The sequence below is a fragment of the Zonotrichia leucophrys genome, chromosome 21, assembly GCF_028769735.1.
Source record: "Zonotrichia leucophrys gambelii isolate GWCS_2022_RI chromosome 21, RI_Zleu_2.0, whole genome shotgun sequence".
In the NCBI taxonomy this organism is placed as follows: Eukaryota; Metazoa; Chordata; class Aves; order Passeriformes; family Passerellidae; genus Zonotrichia; species Zonotrichia leucophrys.
In genome coordinates, this window is record NC_088190.1 from 4,856,515 (window position 1) to 4,877,518 (window position 21,004).

General features: G+C 45.3%; 1 protein-coding gene across 1 annotated transcript; it reads right to left on the bottom strand.

Moving 5' to 3' along the window:
• Positions 1–560: 560 nt before the first annotated feature.
• Positions 561–20,993, bottom strand: CLCN6 (chloride voltage-gated channel 6). The gene is made up of 23 exons (XM_064730376.1): positions 20,786–20,993; positions 19,981–20,040; positions 18,884–18,949; positions 18,332–18,397; positions 17,626–17,692; positions 17,137–17,243; positions 16,782–16,908; positions 16,151–16,218; positions 15,996–16,054; positions 15,243–15,375; positions 14,728–14,841; positions 14,304–14,470; positions 13,310–13,436; positions 12,815–12,941; positions 12,346–12,499; positions 12,092–12,251; positions 11,839–11,945; positions 11,076–11,262; positions 10,505–10,662; positions 9,596–9,752; positions 8,821–8,928; positions 8,295–8,420; positions 561–6,347 (listed from the first exon to the last, which is right to left on the bottom strand). Exons 1-23 carry the CDS (start codon positions 20,861–20,863, stop codon positions 6,267–6,269), a joined length of 2,604 nt encoding a protein of 867 aa, XP_064586446.1. The 5' UTR covers positions 20,864–20,993; the 3' UTR covers positions 561–6,266.
• Positions 20,994–21,004: the final 11 nt, after the last annotated feature.

Sequence of the window (21,004 nt, forward strand, 5' to 3'; positions counted from 1 at the left end):
CACTGCTCAGCTCTACAGGCAAAAACATCATCCCCAAGGATGGAAAAAGCTGCCACTGGTGCTGTGAGTGATCAGAGAGAGCAGGGAGCAACCTTGTGAACAGCTATCATGTAAATGAAATATCCCAGCGGGACCAGAGGAGGACAAGGCTGACACCCTTCACACAGCTCTAATGACATTTGTCACCTCCTGCCCTGGCAGACTTCATTCTGACTTCTGAACAGCATTTGGCAGCACCCATTATTGGCCATGCATAATCCAGCTTGCTTTCCTCTGGACTCTGAAACACAGAAATTCCATTAGTGTGCTCCATGCACTCTGCAAGGCAAGAGCCTTGTTTGAATAGGGCTCTGCTTGGCACTGAGTATATTTGCAAATTAGATTTGATGGTTTCTCTGCCCCTCAGACACTGCACTATCCCTATCCAGCTTCCCACTAAACAAAATGCTCCCACTGAAATCCAAGTTGGCAGGCAGGAATGCCAAGAGGTGTGTGACCGTGTTCACAGGGGTCTTTGGATGAGGGAAGAGACAAGGATCTGACTCCATATTTCAGAAGGCTTGATTTATTATTTTATTATATATATTACATTAAAACTATACTAAAAGAATAGAAGAAAAGGTTCATCTCAGAAGGCTGGCTAAGCTAAGAACAGAAAAGAATGAATCAACAAAGGTCTGTGGCTCGGACAGAGAGAGAGCCAGCTGACTGTGACTGGTCATTAATTCCAAACATCCACATGAGACCAATCCCAGATGCACCTGTTGCATTCCACAGCAGCAGATAACCATTGTTTACATTTTGTTCCTGAGGCCTCTCAGCTTCTCAGAAGTAAAAAATCCTAAGGAAAGGACTTTTAGTGAAAAGATGTCTGCGACAGAGGAGCTGTCAGCACTGCTTGGCTCCTCCAAGAAATCACAAGTGAAGGACAGGGCACACACCCACCCTCCAGTGCTGCAGGGAGACGTGGAGCTGTGCCAGTTCACAGCCCAGTCTGGCCACAACCAGCTTGCCTGATTTACTTCTCCTGAATCTTGGCCCCCACGGGCCTTTGCTGATTGACATCTGCTTGATAAGCGTGTCCCACACTTCTGTGTGGGAAGGAAGGAAGATTTGTAAGACTTTCCCCCTCTATTACCATCACCTGACTGCTCTCTCAGAAAACCAACACAATCCCTCTCAGGAGGAGGTGAAGTTTGTGATGGGAAGGAAACTAGAGTCAGGCCTGCTATGCTGGGAATTGGAATACAAAACCAGAAAAATAAATCTGGTGTGTTAATCCAGTCATCACAGAGAGATGTTCCTTAGTATGGGCATCAAAGAGCTGCTGGGGGAGTCAAAGGTCTCGAGGTGGTCATGTCTTAGCTGTTAGTCATGAGTTTTCAACACAGTATTGTTTTCTACTGAAATTGGTATATATGGATTCCAGTCTGCTTTAAAATGCTTGAAGTATCAGTAAGATGTGTGTTAAACCATACACAGCCCATACAGCAATGGAAACAGCCTGGAGAAAGGGACATCCTGCTCACTTTGAAACTGTTATCTTGTGGAGTTTGTGAGGGTTTCCAGCACGAGGTGAGAGATGAGAATCTGACTGTATGTTCTCAGAAGGCTGGTTTATTATTTTATGATATTATATTAAAAGAATACTACACTAAAACTATACTAAAGAAAGAGAAGGATACAGACAGAAGGTTTAACAAGAATGATAATGAAAAACTCATGACTGACTCCTCAGAGTCTGACAGAGTTGATGGTGATTGGTCATTAAATAAAAACAATTCACATGAAACCAATCAAACATTGACCAGTTGGTAAACAATATCTAGACCACATTCCAAAGCAGCAAAACAGGGAGAAGCAATCTGATAATTATTTTCATTCTTTTCTGAGGCATCTCAGCTTCCCAGGAGAAGAAATCCTGGCGAAGGGATTTTTCAGAAAATATGACAGTGACATTATCTCAACATCCAAGGCAGCAGGGGAGCTCACTGATGTCTCATCCCAGCTCCCAGTGAGCCCTTTCAGACACTGCATTTGAGCAGTGGATGCAGAGCAGACTGAGTGTGTCCCTTCAGCACCCTGGACAACAAGAGCAGCTTCACTCTCCTCTCACAGCCCTGCAACAGCCAAGGCTCCAGGCAGCCATCCTCTGCTCCTCCCAGTGCATGACTCACAACTGGGAATGCACACACACTGAAGAGGCAGCTTGTATCCTGCTAGCAAAGCAAAAATTAAAAAAAAAATAATAATCTCACTGAACACCACTATTTTTTTTTTCTGCTAGAGCCCCAGTGTGTCATTACAGGGCCAAGGATGCATGGTTGGATTCAATGAGTCTGTAAACCTCTCCCATTCCCTCCTGTGTTGCTGCACTTACAATCCAAGGCAGCACAGAGCTGAAGATTTCCCCCAGTCCTTTCTCCTGATGACTCCTTCCCACCCCTGCTAGGGTATCCTTCCTATTTTCCTTAGTTAAACCCTCTGTGGCACTTTTTTAGCTCCTCAAATCAGATTTTCTGCCATTCCCTCCCAAAAGAGGGTTTTGCCCATCTCAGGCTTTCCCTGGCATTGCACAGCCAGGGGGCAGAGCCAGACAAGCTGCTGGCCAATTCTGTGTTAGAGAGCCTCAGAGAGCCACTGTGAGCATCTGTACAACATCTGTACATCCTGTACTGCATCTGTACAACATCTGCATATCCTGTACTGCATCTGTACAACATCTGTACATCCTGTACTGCATCTGTACAACATCTGTACATCCTGTACTGCATCTGTACAACATCTGTATATCCTGTACTGCATGAATCCTGTACAACTCAGCCCCCAATGCACAGAAACATGGAAAGGAAGGGAGGTTTGGGTCAGATATTTCCACAGAGCTCAAAGACTCTACTTACATTTTTGGCTTGTAAACCAAAATTAAATGAAAGCTCAAAAATTGTCACTAATTCTTTTCTGTAAGGCAGACAGCAGGACAAAGCAGGAAAGATAGGCATAAACTAAATAAATATTCAAGATGAAACTAAGATTTTTCATACCCTGGAGAAGCCAACTGTAAGTGACACAGTGTAGTTTTAACCTCTTTCATTAACTTACTGGGAAGAAGGTGAGTTGTCAGGTAAGAAAAGCAGCACAATGTGCACAATTTATCCTTATCAAATTCCCTCCTCTGAAAGAGCTGTGGTGAGAATGTGGAACTGCAGTGGTCACAAGCTAATGGATCACAGCCATTCCTCTCTAAAAGCACCTTCTGTACAAACTGTTAAATCCAGACAGCTCATAAATACCAACAACTCAACTACCTCAAATCATGCTCTTGGATGTTGCCATGTTCTACTGGTTTTATTATCATAAAGGGCAAAAATAAAACAATACTAGAAACATCAAAAGGCCTTGAAAGTGCTGAAGGAGACACACAAACATTTTACTCTCAGACATGTTACAGCTACATGAATACTTCCCAAGTGCCATTGTTCAAATAAAAATATATTCATACAAATTATAAAAAAAATACAATTTATATACACACACCATGGAATTAGCTTACATCATTTCATAACAAAAACAACAGTGCAAAAAAAAAACCAAATGGAAAGGTAAGTTGATACCATTGGAATGGTTCACAGTAATTAATAATTCAAAACTGCATAATTAACACTGCACAGGAAGCCACAAGGCAAGGAGGAACTAAGCCCCTAACCTTGCCATCAGAACTCACCCAGTTCTGGGTTATTTTTCCCTTAGTGTTGCTCTGTTAAAATGTTCCTGGCACCTATGTTAGAATAAGTTCCTCAGTAAATCACTTAGCAACTACAGCCAGGGTAGAAGCAGTGAGTGTGTTGTAAGAAAGGATTGAAGTAACTGAAGTGTGAGAAGACTGATTCAACACAAACCCCTTGGCATCAGTCCTCATCAGAAGGGAAATACTGCATCTCCAAATGTCAGGTGAACTTGTCATTCCTTTTCTGCAGGCTACAGAACAGTAATTGCACACTGAGATTTCCCTTTAAAGCAGCTGACAGGGTCACCCACCACCCTCACTGAAAATGTCTTTACTGAAAGAAGGAAAGGGGGTTTTTCAGCTGAAACATTTGAATAAGATGCCCAGGCAGAGCAGACAGTGCTGCCAACAGATGGAAGGAAAATGCCTTGTCATGGGGAAGCATCTGGTGCCCAGAAAAACCTTGATAAGATTCTCCAGCCTGATTTGTCTGGATTGCCCAACTCTTGTCTCAGCAGCAATGACAAATTCATCCTGTAGAAAAACACCCTGCCATTTGTGTACAGAAATAAAACAGGACCAGCTCAAGGCAAACAACCCAAGGAGCCTTCATGTGCAGGAAGAGAAGGAACCTTCCCTTCCACACACATTCACTCAACATTTGTCATGGAGAGACACAGGACATTCTTGACAGGTGTTCTAACAGTACAGGATTGCCAATCCCACCTAAGTGATCTGAAATCCCACAAAACCAGGATTCCTGTGATTCCTAATTACCCAGATCCTTTGAATGAAATCAGGTAGCCTAACAAAAGCATATTTCAAACCTACAGCCCAGCTTCAGGGAGTGCAAATGGGTGCTGGAAGTTTGCAGGGACAGCTCAGTGCAGGAGCAGGGCTCAGGGAACACAGGCATTTCAGACAACACCTGCAGATCCTATCCAGACAGAACAAACATCCTCACTCTACTTACAGGGAAAGAACTCACAAATCAAGGGTAGCACCTGATGCCAACTCCTATGCTCTAAGGAAATACAGAAAATCAACAAAGTCTGCTTTCTGTCCCAATTCCCACCCAGGCAGCTCCTTATGGCAGGCAAAGGGTTAACTGCAGAGCTCAGAGGCTGTGTAGAAGCTTTTCTGGAATACATTCCCCATGTCTCTTGGCTGAGAGAATGCTCTGTGCTTTATCAAGCCAATCAGCCCTGCAGTCCCTGAGGCACAGCACTGGCTTCCCACTGAGGGTTATCTGCACACAGAACCCAGCAGGGCAGGTGCCTGCTGGAACAATACAGGTGCTGGCCAGGATGGTACCTGCTAAAGCACTCAACTGGCTGCAACTGGCTCCTGAGGGCTGATTTTACCCTTACAGATTGCTGCAAACATTATCCCAAGCATTTACAGAGCACAGACAGCCCCACTTATCACCTGCCTTAGTCACCACCATCCCTCCTTATGGCAGCCTGGAACTACAGCAACTCCTCTCATGACACAGAGATAATTCAAGCAAGCCCAGGGACCATCAGCTCTATTTGCTTCCACAAAGCAACATTTCTCCATGTGGAGATGGAGAGAAATGCTCTCAGGATGTGGAGTTCCCTGGTCTCTGACTCCAGCTGGAAAGGTGGCCCAGGCTCTCACTGTTTGAGCAGTGCAGGGACAAAGTGCCTACAAACCCCAAGAAATGTCAAAGTGGAGTGCCACCAAGCATCTTAGAAGAGTCTCTTACAGGGAGATAATAGCAACAGCTAACAGGGAAGAGATCTCCTTTCTCTGAGATGTTCACAAATGTATTAAATATTTATAAACCTAGTGTAACCATTCTGAACTTCAAATCTGCTGAGCTGTTCTCAAGTCATCTGCTGTCAAAAACATCACAGCAGAAACATTTCCCTATGAAAAAAGGAGAGAAATTAAGAACAAATGAAGCCAGAGTGAAAAAATATGGGCAAAGGGGAACACTTGCAAAGACAGGTGCATTTCCAAAACGCTGGATTTTTTAAAACTGCTTTTGCAAGGAACCATCCTGGAGAGCAGCTATCTGATATCTGCAACCTTCAGTATCTCCGCTCAGTGGTGACAGCAACTCCCTTCTCACACAAATAAGGCAACAGTTGCAGGAACAAGGGAGGAAGAAGAAAAGGGAGTCAGACAGGAGGAAGGGAAAGACACTGCAGTTCTTTGCCCAGGACACAGTGGAGGGAAATGGTTCTTTTTTCCAACTCTTCAGAAAACCCCAAAACAAAATGGCAGAACACACAGTGGTGTCAGGACATCTGACAGAAGGAGATAACTGGGGGACAGGGGAAGAAAACACCTGGATCAAGAGTTGTCACACCAAGTGCCTGAGGCCAATCAACAGCTCTGGGCTCAGGCAGCTCCTCGAGTTCTCTGGCTAGCAAAATGTCTTCCAGTTCCCCAGGCTTGATATGCACGTGAGAAGCCAAACGGGAGGTCTTGGGCCTGGTGTGGTCCAAGCAGGATGCGAGCATGTGAGCCAGCTTGGAGAGGGAGGAACCACACTGACAGAGGGGCAGGGGCATCAAATGGTCTGATAGTGCTGCCTCAGTCTGGCCTGCAGGAATTCGTGCGTCAGGTTGTGCCGAGTGATTATCCCAACAACCTTAAACAGGAAGGAAAGAAGAAGAAAAGATACAAGTTTGTGTCAGAGATGTGCCACTGAAAGACATCCATAATAAAGTGTGTGAAAAATGCATGTATTTAATGATTGGCCTTTTGCAAATATTAAAATGAATGTTATATGCGTTGTGTTAGAGGGTAACACTGTATTAATTTTCTTAAGTAGTGTGTTAAATATAGTTTTAGGTTATAAAAAATGTTAAAATAGAAACTATGCTACGTAGGATACTTTTTTTAAAGAAAGGACTCGCACTGAGATAGCAGCCACAGGGCACCTGAATCTTTCAGAGAAAGAGAATTTATTGCTCCATTATCAGGAGAAATGAACTTCTTCCTGCCTCAAAGGCGCTGTCAGGATTCAGAGGAAGAAGCTGACACTGCCCAGAATCCTGTGTTTGAATGGAATTATGCATCATGGATGAGGTGTATGAATATGCAACAGGCTGTTGCTTTTAAGGGTTAATCCTCTGTAAACGTGGGTACTTTTTCGGGCTCATGCTGCCCAGAAAGAGGTACCTGGACATCCGTAATTCTTTGTATTTATTGTCTCATATTGTCCTAATTCAAACTGTCCAAATTATTATTACTCTAATTGTCTTACTATTTTTATAACCATTTTATTACTATTAAACTTCAAAAATTTTAACAACAAATGATTGGCATTTTTCACAAGTGATCATTCTTTTCAACACCTCAAAAAGAGGAAACCTGAGAGCAGTTCTTGACCAATGCTGAGTTAGAGTGGATTCAAATTGAAATTCACAGAAACAACATTCCTCCCTCTACCAGCACTTACTCTTCAGGCAAGAATGCTGATTTAACTGTACCCAAACAAACAACTTACAACCAAACAACAACACCCAAACAAACAGCTTGACCATTGCTGTGGTGTCTGGCAGCAGTAGGACCCTGTGCCTAGGAAGGGAAATCCTTTCCATGTCAGACAGCACAAGGATGTAAAATCCTCTGGGAAGTAAAAACTGCAATTGGAAATAACAAAGGTGTCTTTTAGGGCTTCATTCAAGATATTTCTGGTATTCCACATGGCATGACCTCAGATAGCTCCTGTCAGGTACATTCAAGGAAGCTCTAAAGACCAAAACAGAGAAGTGTTGAAGATTAGCTAAGGCACACTGGCAGGTGACAAGAGGGACCCTCTCCCAGCCTGCTGTGGATAAAGCCAAACCACACATCTCAGCTGGTAAAATCCCTCTCTGATTTTACACATGGAAAGAGTTCAGAACTAGGCTGCTCTCTAGTACCACAAGCATCTTGTACTAAAATGGAATAAGCTAACATCTCCTTTGCAACTCACAGGCCCTGCAGAGTCACTGTGGGAACCCTGAGGTACAAAAAGCAGTGCTGCCTCTCACAGACCAGGTCAGCTTAGGGGAAACAGCTTCTCACAGTGGTTACAGGAGGCTGCTGACATCTACTGACTGTTTCTGAGCATTGTAGATGGCAAAGGGACAGTGAGTCAAGCACAGACCATTTAAACACTCCTTTGCTTTGCTGCTTCTGTGAGCAGAAATAGAATACAACTCCCTTCCTACAGAAAAACCTCTTGCCCCAACATAAAGGAAATTTTGCTCTTAGCCTTAAAGGTGTGAAAGGAAAGGCAAATTAGTGGCCTCTAATGAGCTCAGGGCCTCTCAACAGATAGAAAAATGGGACAGCTTCTACAGCTGCACACCTGAGACAGGAGAGATGCACATCCTGCTCTTTGCAGGTAAAGGGGAAACAAGCAGGACACAAAAGATGCCAACAAAGTCACAGCAATCAAGCATTCATGGCCCTGAAAAAATCCTATTCTGATCTCTTTAAAGCATTTCTGTTTGATGTTAAAAGAGATCTTTATTACCCCAAAGATGGAAAATGTTGCACAAACACTGTGGCCTCCTTGCTCAGCTAAGCCAAGCCAAGGACTCACCTCTCCAACTGCATTCACAACTGGTAAATGCCTGAGTCCCATTGTCCTGAACAGGTTGAAGACTTGTGACACATGAGTATTTGGAGAGACAGTAAAGGGTGATGGGTTCATGTATGGGGTGACATCCTAAGAAAGAAAAGCAATCATGTTATTTACAAGATGCATTATCAATGTCTCTGGGAATCACTAACATGCAACCCCTACAAGTCCTGCATGGCACTGATGCCTGGTCAGAGTATTTGACTGTGGTCATCTTCTATTTCTGCACAAATATGACAATATTTTGGTTTGTTGAGTTTAACTGGACAGGCAACACCTTATTCTAGAAGTAAAGCACCAGTGGACACTGGTACCTCATAGCAGGGGGTTTCCACATGCAGAGAAGGCTGAGTGCTTGAGGAGCACAGGATGTTGGTCACTGTGCCAAAGAATATATTAAAACATGCCCTCAGTGTTTTTTAAAGGCTTTGGACAGTTGTAAATATACATCTGAGGAGGGACTGTCACACTGCAGTGCATATCTTACCACTATCATACGAGGGTTCAGCAATGTGAGGTCCAGATCATGGATATCTGGGTAGTGGGGATAATCCTCCAACATCTCTGCGTGGGACAGACGAGGCTGACTTGCACTCTGCAATCAAAACAAACCCCACTGAGCCCCTGTGTCACCATTCCAGACAACACAGGGGCTGCAAGCACAGCAAACCATGCCTCCTAATTGCTCCCCCAGATCTCCTTCTCCTCCCACACCCACCTTCTGCAGAGGTGCTGTTACCCAAACCTATGCAGGCCTTCAGCTGAGACAAACCAGCTCCCCAGCCTCTGACAAATCTACACCTGACACTGAAGGACAGCAGGAAACCAGCCTTGTGGGAGCTGGGCCTGATCTCAGTGACACAGCTGACATTTTTCTGCTAGGACCTCAACACACAGCAGTAAAATACAAAGTATATACTGCTGGATGCTCTATTTGCATTTAATATCTGCCCTCTGTTCTCCAGTTCTGCATATCTTTATGTCTTATATTCATATCATATATTCTCCATAGCTTTATGCAACAAACAGGTCTGTTGGATGAATTTTTTTAACAGTGGCTATCCTTTTCCTGGAGATATTTTCAACTTCCTTTAAGAGTGCAAGGGAGAATTCACATTACCCATCTGCAACTTAAAAAACACACATGCCTTCCTTAAAGTGTAAAAATAGATATATTCTTCTTGGCAGCCCATGAAGATTGTTCCCAGCCTCCTGAGAAGGCAGGGATGTGTCTGCTGCCCTTTCTGAAGAGGAGGACTCACCGACTGGCTCTCAGAGTAGCAAACCCCCCTGTCAAGGAGGGTGACCAGCTGTGAGCGCAGGATCAAGCCATGGAAGGTCAGGGGTCTGAAGCGTTCCTCCATGGTCCACTCCTCACTGGGAGACTGGTCAGGGTACAGATTGGGGTAAGGAGTGTATCTGTGATGGATTTAACACCATGTGTTACAAGGTTCACATACCCCAAAAGAGCAGCTGTTTCAGCTCTTTGCAACCTTCCCCTGAATATTTCAGGGACTCTTGCTAGGGACAAGCAAGACTTCACAATAAAAAAAAAAATAGAGGGGAGAGAGGTCAAGAGCCATTATGTGGGACAGTCTCCTAACTCAATTTCACATGATTTGCTATTAAAGCAATTTTCAGTTCCAAATTACTCAGATTCTAATAAAAGCTGAAGCATCTGGCAAAATATTTGGGTCAGGATGCCATTCATGAAAGTCACAATCTCTTATGTAGAAAATTATTCACTAGACTGGGTTTCTACTTGGGAGTAACAGAAACACAAGCCTGGTGACTCAGCCCAGTTACCAGAAAGGTGGGATCAGTATCATGGCACCAGGTCATTAGCTGGGATAAGGGAGCTTTCCAGAGCTCTCACATTTTTGCAGATAAGAGGACATTGATTTCTACAGAAATCCTTCCAGGTACTTCATCCTCTCAAGGAAATATGTCTGTATAAGTGTTTGAAGTAAATGTGAAAAGCTGGACATAACCCACTTGCTTGGGACTTGGTCACAGGTGTGAGACACAGCATTGGCTCCTCACACCTGACAAATCACTTTAAAACATGGATACCAGCACTGTTTCCACTGACATATGAAACATTCTTTACAACACACCTCAACATATGGAAAAACCCTGCTTCTGTACATTTGTGCCTACCAGGACCTCACCTTCTCTCCAGCATCTGTTGCAGCAGATCCTCTTTTTCAGGAGGCTCCTCTGTTGCTATGTGCTCGTCGCACATGTTACGCAGCTCACTCGAAGGGTACGACTTCATGGACTGGCTCCGCTTGCGCTGCTCTCCAGCCCGGGTGAGGATGCTGGATTTCTGCATACAACAAACAATTTTCAGACACTCACTAAGCAAGTCAACAGTTATCCAAGAGTGACTATGAACTACTAATCATAGAGTTGTGCCACCACATGACATGTTCATTAGCCGCTGCTGCTGCAGGACTTGCAAGAATAGGACTGTGCAATTCAGTAATAAATCCAAATGTTTCCATGTCTATGCTAAACAGATTAGTTTTTCTTCTTAATTTTTCCCTCTGGGAATGCAGCCCACTCTTTTGTCTCCACCATAACCCCGACAATAGAATGGAGTTCTTAAAAATTTTCTATTGCAGTAGGTGTTTATCTCTGACCCAAATTCTGCCCACAAGCTTAAATAGCTAAAGCAAGGCCATTCTGAATGCAAAACAAAGCTCTCTTCAACATATCAAACAAACAACCCTTTTTTACCTTGAATTTGATGTTGTTACTGATCAGCTGATTTCCCTTCATGAACTCCCTCTCGTTGCCCCTGTTCTCTGTCACCACAGGGAAGGCGTGGTGGACAGTGGTGCGCAGGATGCTGACAAGGGACTGGATCCGGGTGTGGGGGTACACGTACGTCAGGTTGGGCTCCATGATGTCACTGGCTTGTAGCCTGAGCAAACAGAAATCCAAGATTGCTGCATGAATCACATCAGTGACAAAAGGCTGGTGATGAACAAACCAGTCCCTAAACAAGATCCTGAAGGAGTCTGCTGCAGTTAAATTCTGCTGGCTCCTTTTACCTGTGCGCTCACCTTCACTGTGGTATCAGCAGTGATTGTACACCTGATTTTTTAATTATTTTTTTTATAACATAACATTGTATCAATGAAAGGAAAGGTAGAATGTTCTAACTTACAAATAAAGTTTTTAAACACTACTGGGAAGACACAACAGGTGGGAAGAGGATGACGTTCCACAAGAAGTCCAATGGAATGTTTTCACAAAGCATTTGCTGAACTTCCCAAACCCACCCTGCAGATTTCCATCCATCCATCCACCCCCTCAGAAAGGGCTTCAGCATCTCTTTCCTGCTGCTGGTCTGGTGCACAACTCCTTTCACAGCAGCTCCTCAGAGCAACCAGGTTGGTTGAAGATGAAGCATCACCCCCCTGCATTAACGCATTTCTAAACAAGAATTCCCACCACAAACTGTAACCCACAGCCTGGCCAAGAGGAGCAGCCTTACTTATCCATTTCCATCCCGGTTTCCCACTCCAGAAGAGGCACTCCTCTCAAGTTCACATGGATGTCATAGATGCCTTTGTTGAAAAAGTCTCCTGTCCACTTGGCTACCTGCATGGCAAACACGAGGTCTACTGAGTCACTGTTCCAAGGGCGACACCCCTTGGCTTATGACAGCCCTGAAAGTAACAAAGATTCACGGCCAGCACATGTTCAAGCATTCTGCAAAAAGCCAGAGCTACTGGTGCTGCACTCACCATGAGGGTGATCATTATGGGGAGCCCATAGGTGATCTCATTGGTGGACTCAATGAGGATGACAGTCAGGCTGATGGTCATGCGCACCACTCCTCCCAGGAATGCTGCTGCCCCAATCAGTGCAAAGGTTCCTGAGTAGATGTGATCCAGACCAATGTAACTAGAGCAAAGCACAGAGCCCTCAGATTAGAAAAACCTGCCTGAGAGCTCATGGTGCACCTGCAGCATGTCCCTCACACGCACACTTGATGCACCTTTTGAGGAGGTTGGCGACCAGGCGTCCGAAGGCAGCCCCACAAAGCAGTGATGGCACAAACAGACCACTGGGCACAGAGATCCCATATGTCCAGCAGGAGAGTAAGAAATAGAGAAGGAAGAACAGGGATAGGGTGACTGGGCTGAAAGTACCTGCAACACAAGAAGAATCATGACTAAAGAAAGGGGCACATGTCTGTCCAAGACAGAGCCTTGCACCATCCACCCCTCAGCTCACAGCAGGCTCATCTCACAACAGCTACTGAGTCTCCCAGTCCAAACACACGTGCAGACAATGAGTAAGTGAAAAGAGAGGAAAAACAGGTTTTTCTTCCCATCAAAGAGACTTTCACCAGTTTTACTAGCAGGCCTCCAGAGCCATGAAGGCCTGAAGGTGCTGCTAGCCTTGTGGTGCTGTTCCAGCTAAGATGAAACTGAAGCTTAAGTGTGGGATGAGTAACCACTTACCATCCTGGTGGAAGAGCTGCAGGATAGCTGACTCCTGAGGGTTGAAGAAGAGCGTGGCCATGTCATTGTAGGTTTCATTTGGGCAAAAAAATGTTTTGATGCTTGAATTGACATCCTCTGATATATCCTAATGCAGAACACAAAAGACACAAAGGGTTAAAATTCACTGTCTCATACATTAGCCTTTGGGGAGAATGGAAATAACACTTCTGTTACTGTTAGCCCAGGACAGCCATGCTTTGGGAAGACAGACCAAACATCAACAGCAGAAATGGGGCCTACAAATCAATGTGCTCCTTGACTCAGAGCCTGAGTTGTTTGTACAAAAGCACAATGCAGGTTTCATTATTACCCACAGCTCCTGCAACCCTCCATGGGCTCTCACTGCAGCTCTGTTATGCACTGCAGGCTGTCAAAAGCTCACTGCATGCCTGTGCTTCTCTGCAGGGTGAACAACATGACAGGGAATATAATATTCACAGAAGAACCCCTCACCTGCAGGCTCAGGGTGTCATTGCCACCGTGCCTGCTGGAAGATATCTGCCGGCATTCCCCCAGAACCATGGAGGCCACAAAGACCATGACAGTGGTGGTCAATGACACAAGCAAGCTCTCCAAGACTCTGAAAGACACAACAGAAACCATGCACTGAAGCCACACTCAGCACTGTAACCCAGTCCCAGTTCTGCAGATGATTTGATAAAGCTGCAAGAAGCAACAGTCACCACAGCTTAGCATCAGAACAAGGGACGCTGCAAATCAAGTTGAATTTTGACTTGGTTCTCAAGGACTGCCTTAGCTCCCCTTTTTAACTGGTTGCCCCAAAAAGGAACTATTTCTACTCAGAGAACACACAGCAGTCACACATGAAAAGCCCCAGGGTTCAGTAATGGGGCTGTTCACATGGAATCAATGTTCTGTACATCCTTACAGGGTAAAAGGGTAGATAGGACTGGGCAGAATGATGCACAGTCTCTCAATCTCTTTTCTAACTGCTGAAATACGCTTGTTTTTCTCTTTAAACCTGGGCTTTGTGTTTAGGAGCTGTCCAGAGCAAACAAGCACCTGCTTTCAGAATAACACAGAAGTTCCCTCTCTAAACAACACACATATTGTGAATTTAATTAATCAATATGATTTTAAAGAGTGAGATCAGCTATTTCATCCACATCAGTTTGGACAAGGACACAAAAAAATCCTGCATGGAGACAAAGCTCTGGTTTGTTCAGCCTTTATGATAAAGAGCTCCCTCCACTGCTCTTATAAGAAGGATTGCAATTCTCTCTGTACCACCAAAGTCATCAAAAAATTACAGGGACTGTAACATTTGTTTCTGGTGTTCACTTTTAAGTTCTATGGAGGATTCATTTAGTGATTTTTAAAACAACCAGGCTGAGATTTGCTCCAATCTTACTCAAAGGGTCTTCTAGACTGATTCTTTTGCTCTGGGAGCAGAGATGCCTGCACAAACTGGAGAGGGCACACACACCTGACCAGCTTTGGCTTGGGGTGCACATTGCGCATGCGGTACTTGGCAAGCCTCTTGTTCAGGCAGTTAAAGGTGGCTCCAAGAAGGCCTCCTACAATCCCCATCAGAATGAAGAAGCCCAGGTCCACAGCTGTCCAGAGGTGGCATTTCTTATCAGACTCAGAGCACTGTGCAGAAAAGTGTACAAAAAAAGGATTACAGTAATTGCTGCAATTTCCTACCAACACTTCTGTCTCCACACCTAGAGATTTTGAGTAGCTAAAATCAAAAGGCAACAATTCTGAGGATATCAATGTGTTGCAGGTAAATATAAAGTGCCTTCCACTGAAATACAATTATGTGTCAAAAGAAACCTCCAAACTAACAGACAGAAGCACAGGACTAACAAGAGACTGAAGAGTGGGGAAATAAGAGTAAATCTCACCTTAAACTCCCCGAAGTTCAACAGCCCAGGGAGCTGGAAAGACCCCCAGCTTCCAAACTGAATCCCAGAGCGGAAAAAATTCAAGGTGAAAGTGGCAGCCATGGAACAGAAAAGCTGTGGAACAAAAAAAAAAAAAAAAAAGAAGGGGAAGCAAAGGTTCCCAAAATTAAGATTGGCACAGTCAGCTCTTCCTTGAGACCCATGCCTGGGCCAAGGAACTGACTGTGGAAGGGATCAGACTGCAGAGAGCCCAGGCACAAAAGCCCACTCTGCCAGGTACACTAAACCTGCTGCCTAAAGCTGTCCCACAGTTCCAGATAATACCAAATCAGGTATCAGGGCTCATCTCTGCCCCTGATCTGCAGTAGTTCTGGAACACTGACAGAACAGGCAACCTTCCTCCTGCCAAGGCAGCTCAGGAAGAGGCAGGATAATCAGAATGCCCTCATGGACAAGCCCTACCAAGGGCAGCCCTCTTCTCAAGGCACACACAAAGAGTCAGAATCACCACTCACCACTTTCCATGTAAGTCCCTGGTTCCAGAAGGAGGAACCTTCTTCCAAACTAAAAAGAGTGCCTCCAATTGGGGCTCCAAAGGCAGCTGCAACCCCTGCAGCTGCTCCAGCAGATACAAAATCCCTTTTATCCCTGAAATGAAGAGAAAAACAACCTCAGTTTAGCAAATTAGAGCTCTGGAGATGCTTAGGTTCTGCAAAGTAAGGGATCATCCCCATTTATGGAATATCCCAGGGATTCAAGATGAGAGTTGAGAACAAAGCTGGCCATGGCAGACACCACCATTTATTCATTAAATTGCAGCATTGTGTTCTTTCTGTAGAGCACAAACACAGAGCAGAATTCTGGTGCTGCACAACTGCCCAGTATGTGAGGAATCATCCCAAACTATGGACTCCAGCATCACTTGAAACAATTACAGAAACAAAAGGGCAAGAACTTGTTCACACTCAGAAGTAGCCTTCTCTGTAGTATATCCTAATCATAAGGGGTGAGCTTTCAACCACCCACATTAAAGGTTTGAAATGGGTAGAGATCTGCTGAGAAGCACAAGAGAACATCTATGAACAGGATGACCAGAGCAGCTTGGAAGAGTGACACCCTGGTGTTGTCTTGCTGCAGAATGAAAATGCAGGACTCTAGAAAGAAACTGATAAAACAACTGACTGGTTCACCCCAGCCCACCACCCTTCTCCCAAGGAAGTCTGCTCACTCATCCTCCTCTCCCCTCCTCCACATCCTGGGTACAGTACCTGTCACTGCAGAAATAGGGAAAGTTAAACTGGATCTTCCTCAAAGAGATGCTCTGGAACTACAAACAAAGTAAAGATTTAGAAACACAGGAGATGGGAACTTACTCTTACACAACAGGGGCGTGACCAGGAGCGTGGCTCAGGCCAGCACTAACCTGTGGCAAGCCTGCACCCACAACAGCACCACTGTGAATCATGGGCCCCTCCTTCCCGACAAAAAGACCTGGAAAAACAGAGTTTATTGAGGGAATGCACTTTCCCCACTGCCACCCTCCCTTGCTGAGAAAGCCAGAAAAGATCAGCTCAGCACTCCCATGCCATGGAACATCTCTCTGTGCCAAGCCTGCAGCTCCTCACAGGGAGGTGCTGACCTCCTGCTCACTCAACAACCCCAAATGTTTGCAAAGACTTGCAGATTCTGCACTCTAAGTGGGTGAAATAACTGAAAAACAACTGTACAAGGACTCTGAACTCTCCAGGTTATTCTGCTCTTCTGCCCTCAGGCTGCTCCTGGAACATTCTCAGGTCTTTTTTCTTGGATTCTGCCCCAAGAGTCACATGTCATTAGCCCATCAGAAAATCACCTGTTTCCCTGATAGTCCTGATGCTTCTGTTTATTCTCTACTCTCTAAATGCACTCAGGGCTCATGACTCTGCTCCAAATCACCAGAATGATTTTACTGGAAAGGCAGGGCCTTCTGTGCCCTATATAAGCAGAGAAAACATTTTTTTCCCCTTCAGTGACTCCTTCACCCAACAAGAACAGCACAGCAGAGCCCTCCTCACCTCCTGCCACGCTGAAGAGCACTCCTGCAGCTTTGCACACCACGGTCCGCAGGCGCACAACCCCGGGAACCTTCACTCCATTGAGGTAGCACTTAATTTCAGGAATTCCTGACCCAGCTGCTACAGGCTGCAGAAAAGAAACACTGGCACTATGGTGCACTGATTTCATACCTGACCAACTTCTCATCAGAGAGCAAGGAACCAAGAGACCCTGCTTAGCTAAATCAAATAGAACTGTGAAGGTAATTTGATGCTTTGGGGCAGAAAGTGTTTCTAGCAAGGATATTTCATCTCAAGGACATGTGTGAGAGGAAAGGAAGGTTGTGTAAGGAGCAGCAATGGACCAAAGGCTTACTTGGATCAGGACCAGAAGACTGGCAAGGAAAACAAAGGTCAGGTTGAACCCCAGCAGCTCCAACAGGGACAGGGCAAGGCAGCCTTTCTCAGTGCACTCCTCCACCGCTGCAGGGATGGTCAAGGAAAACAACATTCCCCACACCAACACACAACCACTTGGTAATACCTGAGCCTCCCACTGGCCTCAAAAACCAAGCCTGTGCTTCCTAATCCAGCCTAATCCTGTCAGGAAGTCAGGCTTCCTTTTCAAAGCTCAACACTGAATTAGGAAGAAGGGAAACCACTCATTCTTTCTGCCTCTGCTTATGTACCCGACACTGGAAACATTTCTTGGTTTCAAGGGCTGAATTACATAAGCAAGTTGAAAACTTGCTTAATTATGAACAACATGCCCAATGGCAAAATTGTGAAAGTCAGCTGTTCTGAGCAAATGGGAACAGAAAGGAAAAGGTCACTTGAGTCTAGCAAGGCCCAAGGTAAAAGATACAGCTTTGTACCACCTGAAACTTGAGCTGGGTAAAGAGTCTCACGAAGAAATCTACAAAGAGGCCCACCTGGGAAAAAGAAGACAGAATTTCCATCAGTTATTTCTACATACAAATTAAGACCACCCTCTAGTTAGTCCTACCAGAAATATGTACACAGGGGAGAAGAGAAAATGAAGAAGACAAAAGCATCATTCAGAGTAAAGCAGCTTTGAAAACTCAGATTTCTTCCCTCTTTCTCACTGGGACAGAGCCATCCTAGAATTATTCCTGAAATTATTCACTTCTGCATCTGATTATTTCCCATTAAAGTACTAATCTGGCACCATTTTTAACACCCTCAACATACTTAAGGCTACAGAAGAAAACTGATATTTAATTGAGGTATACAGTCAGCTGAGCTGATTATCACAGTTCAGCCAAAAACTGTCATCCTTTTTTACTAAGTTGTTTGCTTTGGAAAAGTTTTCCTGCATGCAGAATTAAAGGATTTGCCAGACTACTTTACAAAGAAAACCCAGCAAGTTCTGAAAGAAAAAAAAATAGTCTATAACAACATGCTACAATTTCCAAAAGACAACTCCATCTACTAAATTCTAATCACCATGAAAGAAAATGCTTCCTCTTAACTTTACTCTTTAGCCATTGGCTTCTAAATGATTCCTGCTTAGAAAGATTTCCTAATTCCCCAAACAGCAGGATCCTTACCAGTCCTGTACAGACTCCAATAGCAAACACCAGCACCCACTTCACTGCTTCGTATCTCTGGGCTTTCTGTTTGGAAAGAGGATGAAAAAATAAGTAAAATAAAAGCAACACAGAAACAGGGATTTTCTAGAAGGTGGGTTTAGGCTCCACAGCTCAACAGCCAGAGGAATAAATGAACAGAAGATTGTGTTGTGACAACAGCGAATTGAAAATAGGAAACTGAAAGACTCAACATCTTGCTCACTTTAAACCTGAGGATCACAAGAGATGCTGGCAGCTACAATCTCCACTATTTTATTTTTTATAATAGAGAAACCAGGAAAACATGTAGAATTTCAGTCATAAATAAAGAAAAAATCCATAAAATTTCCTGCTGATCTGGGTTGGAAGGGACTTTAAAGCTCATCTCATTCCACCCCCCTGCCATGGACAGGCACACCTTCTCCTTCCAGGCTGGTCAAAGCCACACACAAAAAGGTTTTGAACACTTCCAATCCACAGTTGCTCTGGACAATTTCCACACTTTTAGCTTATAAAAGAACAAGGTCCTACCTTGTTGTCCATGCTTTCCAGAATTTCCAAGTACGGGTCATTGATACAGCGATCATAATCCAAGCTCTGAAATTTAAAAAGGTCAATTTAGGAAAATCAGCTGCAACAGGTTATGAAAAAAATTATGTCTAGAAGACCTTATTAAAGACTACAGAAGTCATTGCTACCCCCACAGTAGAATCTGCAAACAACAGTAGGAGAAAATACTCCTAGAAACAACTTAATTTAAATATTTAGATCAGTCAGACCCTGAAAATCACAAAGTGAAAGAACAATTTCACTGCTCAAGCTGAGAGAGACAGTGAAACAAACAGAAGCACAGCTGATTTATACATCTTTATATTAGAGAAGTCACATTGTACAGTTTTTGACTTCTTTATGTCTCCACTTTGACAGTGCAGGAGATAACACTGGATCTTTATATTCACCCTCTCACTGGAACAGGAATACTAGCTAGGAACTCCTGTGCAGATGAACCATATCAATTCTTCAGTTTATCACAGCAAGGAGTTAACAGCAATAGTTTCCCACTCACACTCACAAAACTCCACTAGTTCTATCCACATCTTCACCTTTTCAGGCCAGGCTGTAACAGGCTGGGCTGGTGACACCCATACTGACAGCAGCTGTTCTAAATACTTCAGGGCCACCAGACAGTGATGCAAAAAGCAAAGACCTCCTGTAAGCAGCAGAATCTATGGGAAGATCTGCTGTGAGCCAGCATGACAACACAGATAGCAGAAGGGCAACTGTGACCATGTATCTACAGATACTTTCTATAGTCACCAGAAAACAAGGCCACCAGAGCCTATAAATCTCACACTGAAGAAGTGGGAAAACGCACCAGGCTCTGAAAATGAATTTTCTCAACAAGAGTCTGACTTGAGAGCAAACATTCAACCTACTCACAGAGCTTTATCCCAGAAACACACAAAGATGAGGAACAGTTCTTTGCAAGCACAGAACTCTCAGTATTTCTGCTGATGCGAATGCAACCAAATGATCCATACTGAGCATCTACCCCATTACAAACTCAAACAGATCAAAACCTGTCTGCAGTTCTTATCACATTAATATCAGATTAATTAATTCCCCACCTCATAGTCTTTGCGTGGAAGGATCTCATCCTCCTCTTCATGAGTTTCTCCTAGGATCGTCTGCAAAACAAATGCAGGAAAGGAAAACCATGAAGGGAATGAATGCATCTACAGCTGTTCATGAACACTGGTAGCAAAGCCAAAATTGCAGGAGCCCTATACCATTGTTGCTTATAAATTGAGAGTGTGGATTACCAAACCACCACTTACTTTGTGGTAACGCTAAAGGGTCTTACCTTACAGCTTGTCCCTCAGCCAAACACACATTATTTCTATATAGGGGCTCCCGGGAGTAAAGTTCTAACCCACATCCCGTTTCATTCACAGCAACGGGGTACAGGGGAGCACAGGACAACAATTTTGCAGAGAGCACTCTGCAGGGCTAGAGTCAGAGAGAGCCTCTGCCAGGACCACTCCCCCTTAGGGCTGCGAGGGGCAGCGGCTCCAAGCGCTGGGATGCGAGGCCAGACAAAGAATGCGGGCTAGGGACAGCGCGGGGCTCCGGCACTGGCGGGGAAGCACCAGGCCCGGCAGCTGAACGGGCGGGAACGGGCTGTGCCACCGGGACGGGCATCGGATCAGGGACTGGGCCAGGAGCAGCACCCTGAGCTGGCGACACCGGGCCGGGAGGCGCGGGGCCCGCACTCCAGCACCGCTCCCCGCCCGCCCACCCCCAGGCGCTGCCCAAGCCGGGCGGGGCCGGGCCGAGACCGGGGGTGATGGGGCTCCGCCAGCACGCACGAGTCTGGAGGGGGATCAGGGAGCAGCTGGGGCAGGGCAGGGCGGGGTGGGACGGCGGCCGTACCAGCTCCTCGGGGGTGCGGCTCTCCCGCTCGCCGCAGCAGCAGCAGCACAGCCCGGCCCCGCACCCGCACCGCGCCATCTTCCGCCGCCGACCGCGCCCCGCCCGCCCCGCGCGTCACCCGGCGCGCCGGCCCCGCCCGCTCAGCATGGCCGCTCCCCTCAGCCCCGATCGGCCTCTCCTGCGCACGGCCGCGCCCCGTCCCTTGCCGACAGCGTTCCC

Excerpts from the sequence above, each read along its gene's own strand:
- CLCN6 (XM_064730376.1), bottom strand. The coding sequence starts at position 20,863 with ATGGCGCGGTGCGGGTGCGGGGCCGGGCTGTGCTGCTGCTGCTGCGGC. Across the intron at positions 16,055-16,150 it reads TGGGTGCAGGCTTGCCACAG|TTCCAGAGCATCTCTTTGAG; the intron begins GTTAGTGCTGGC and ends CTTTGTTTGTAG. Across the intron at positions 11,263-11,838 it reads ACCGGGATGGAAATGGATAA|GCTACAAGCCAGTGACATCA; the intron begins GTAAGGCTGCTC and ends CTGTTTGCTCAG.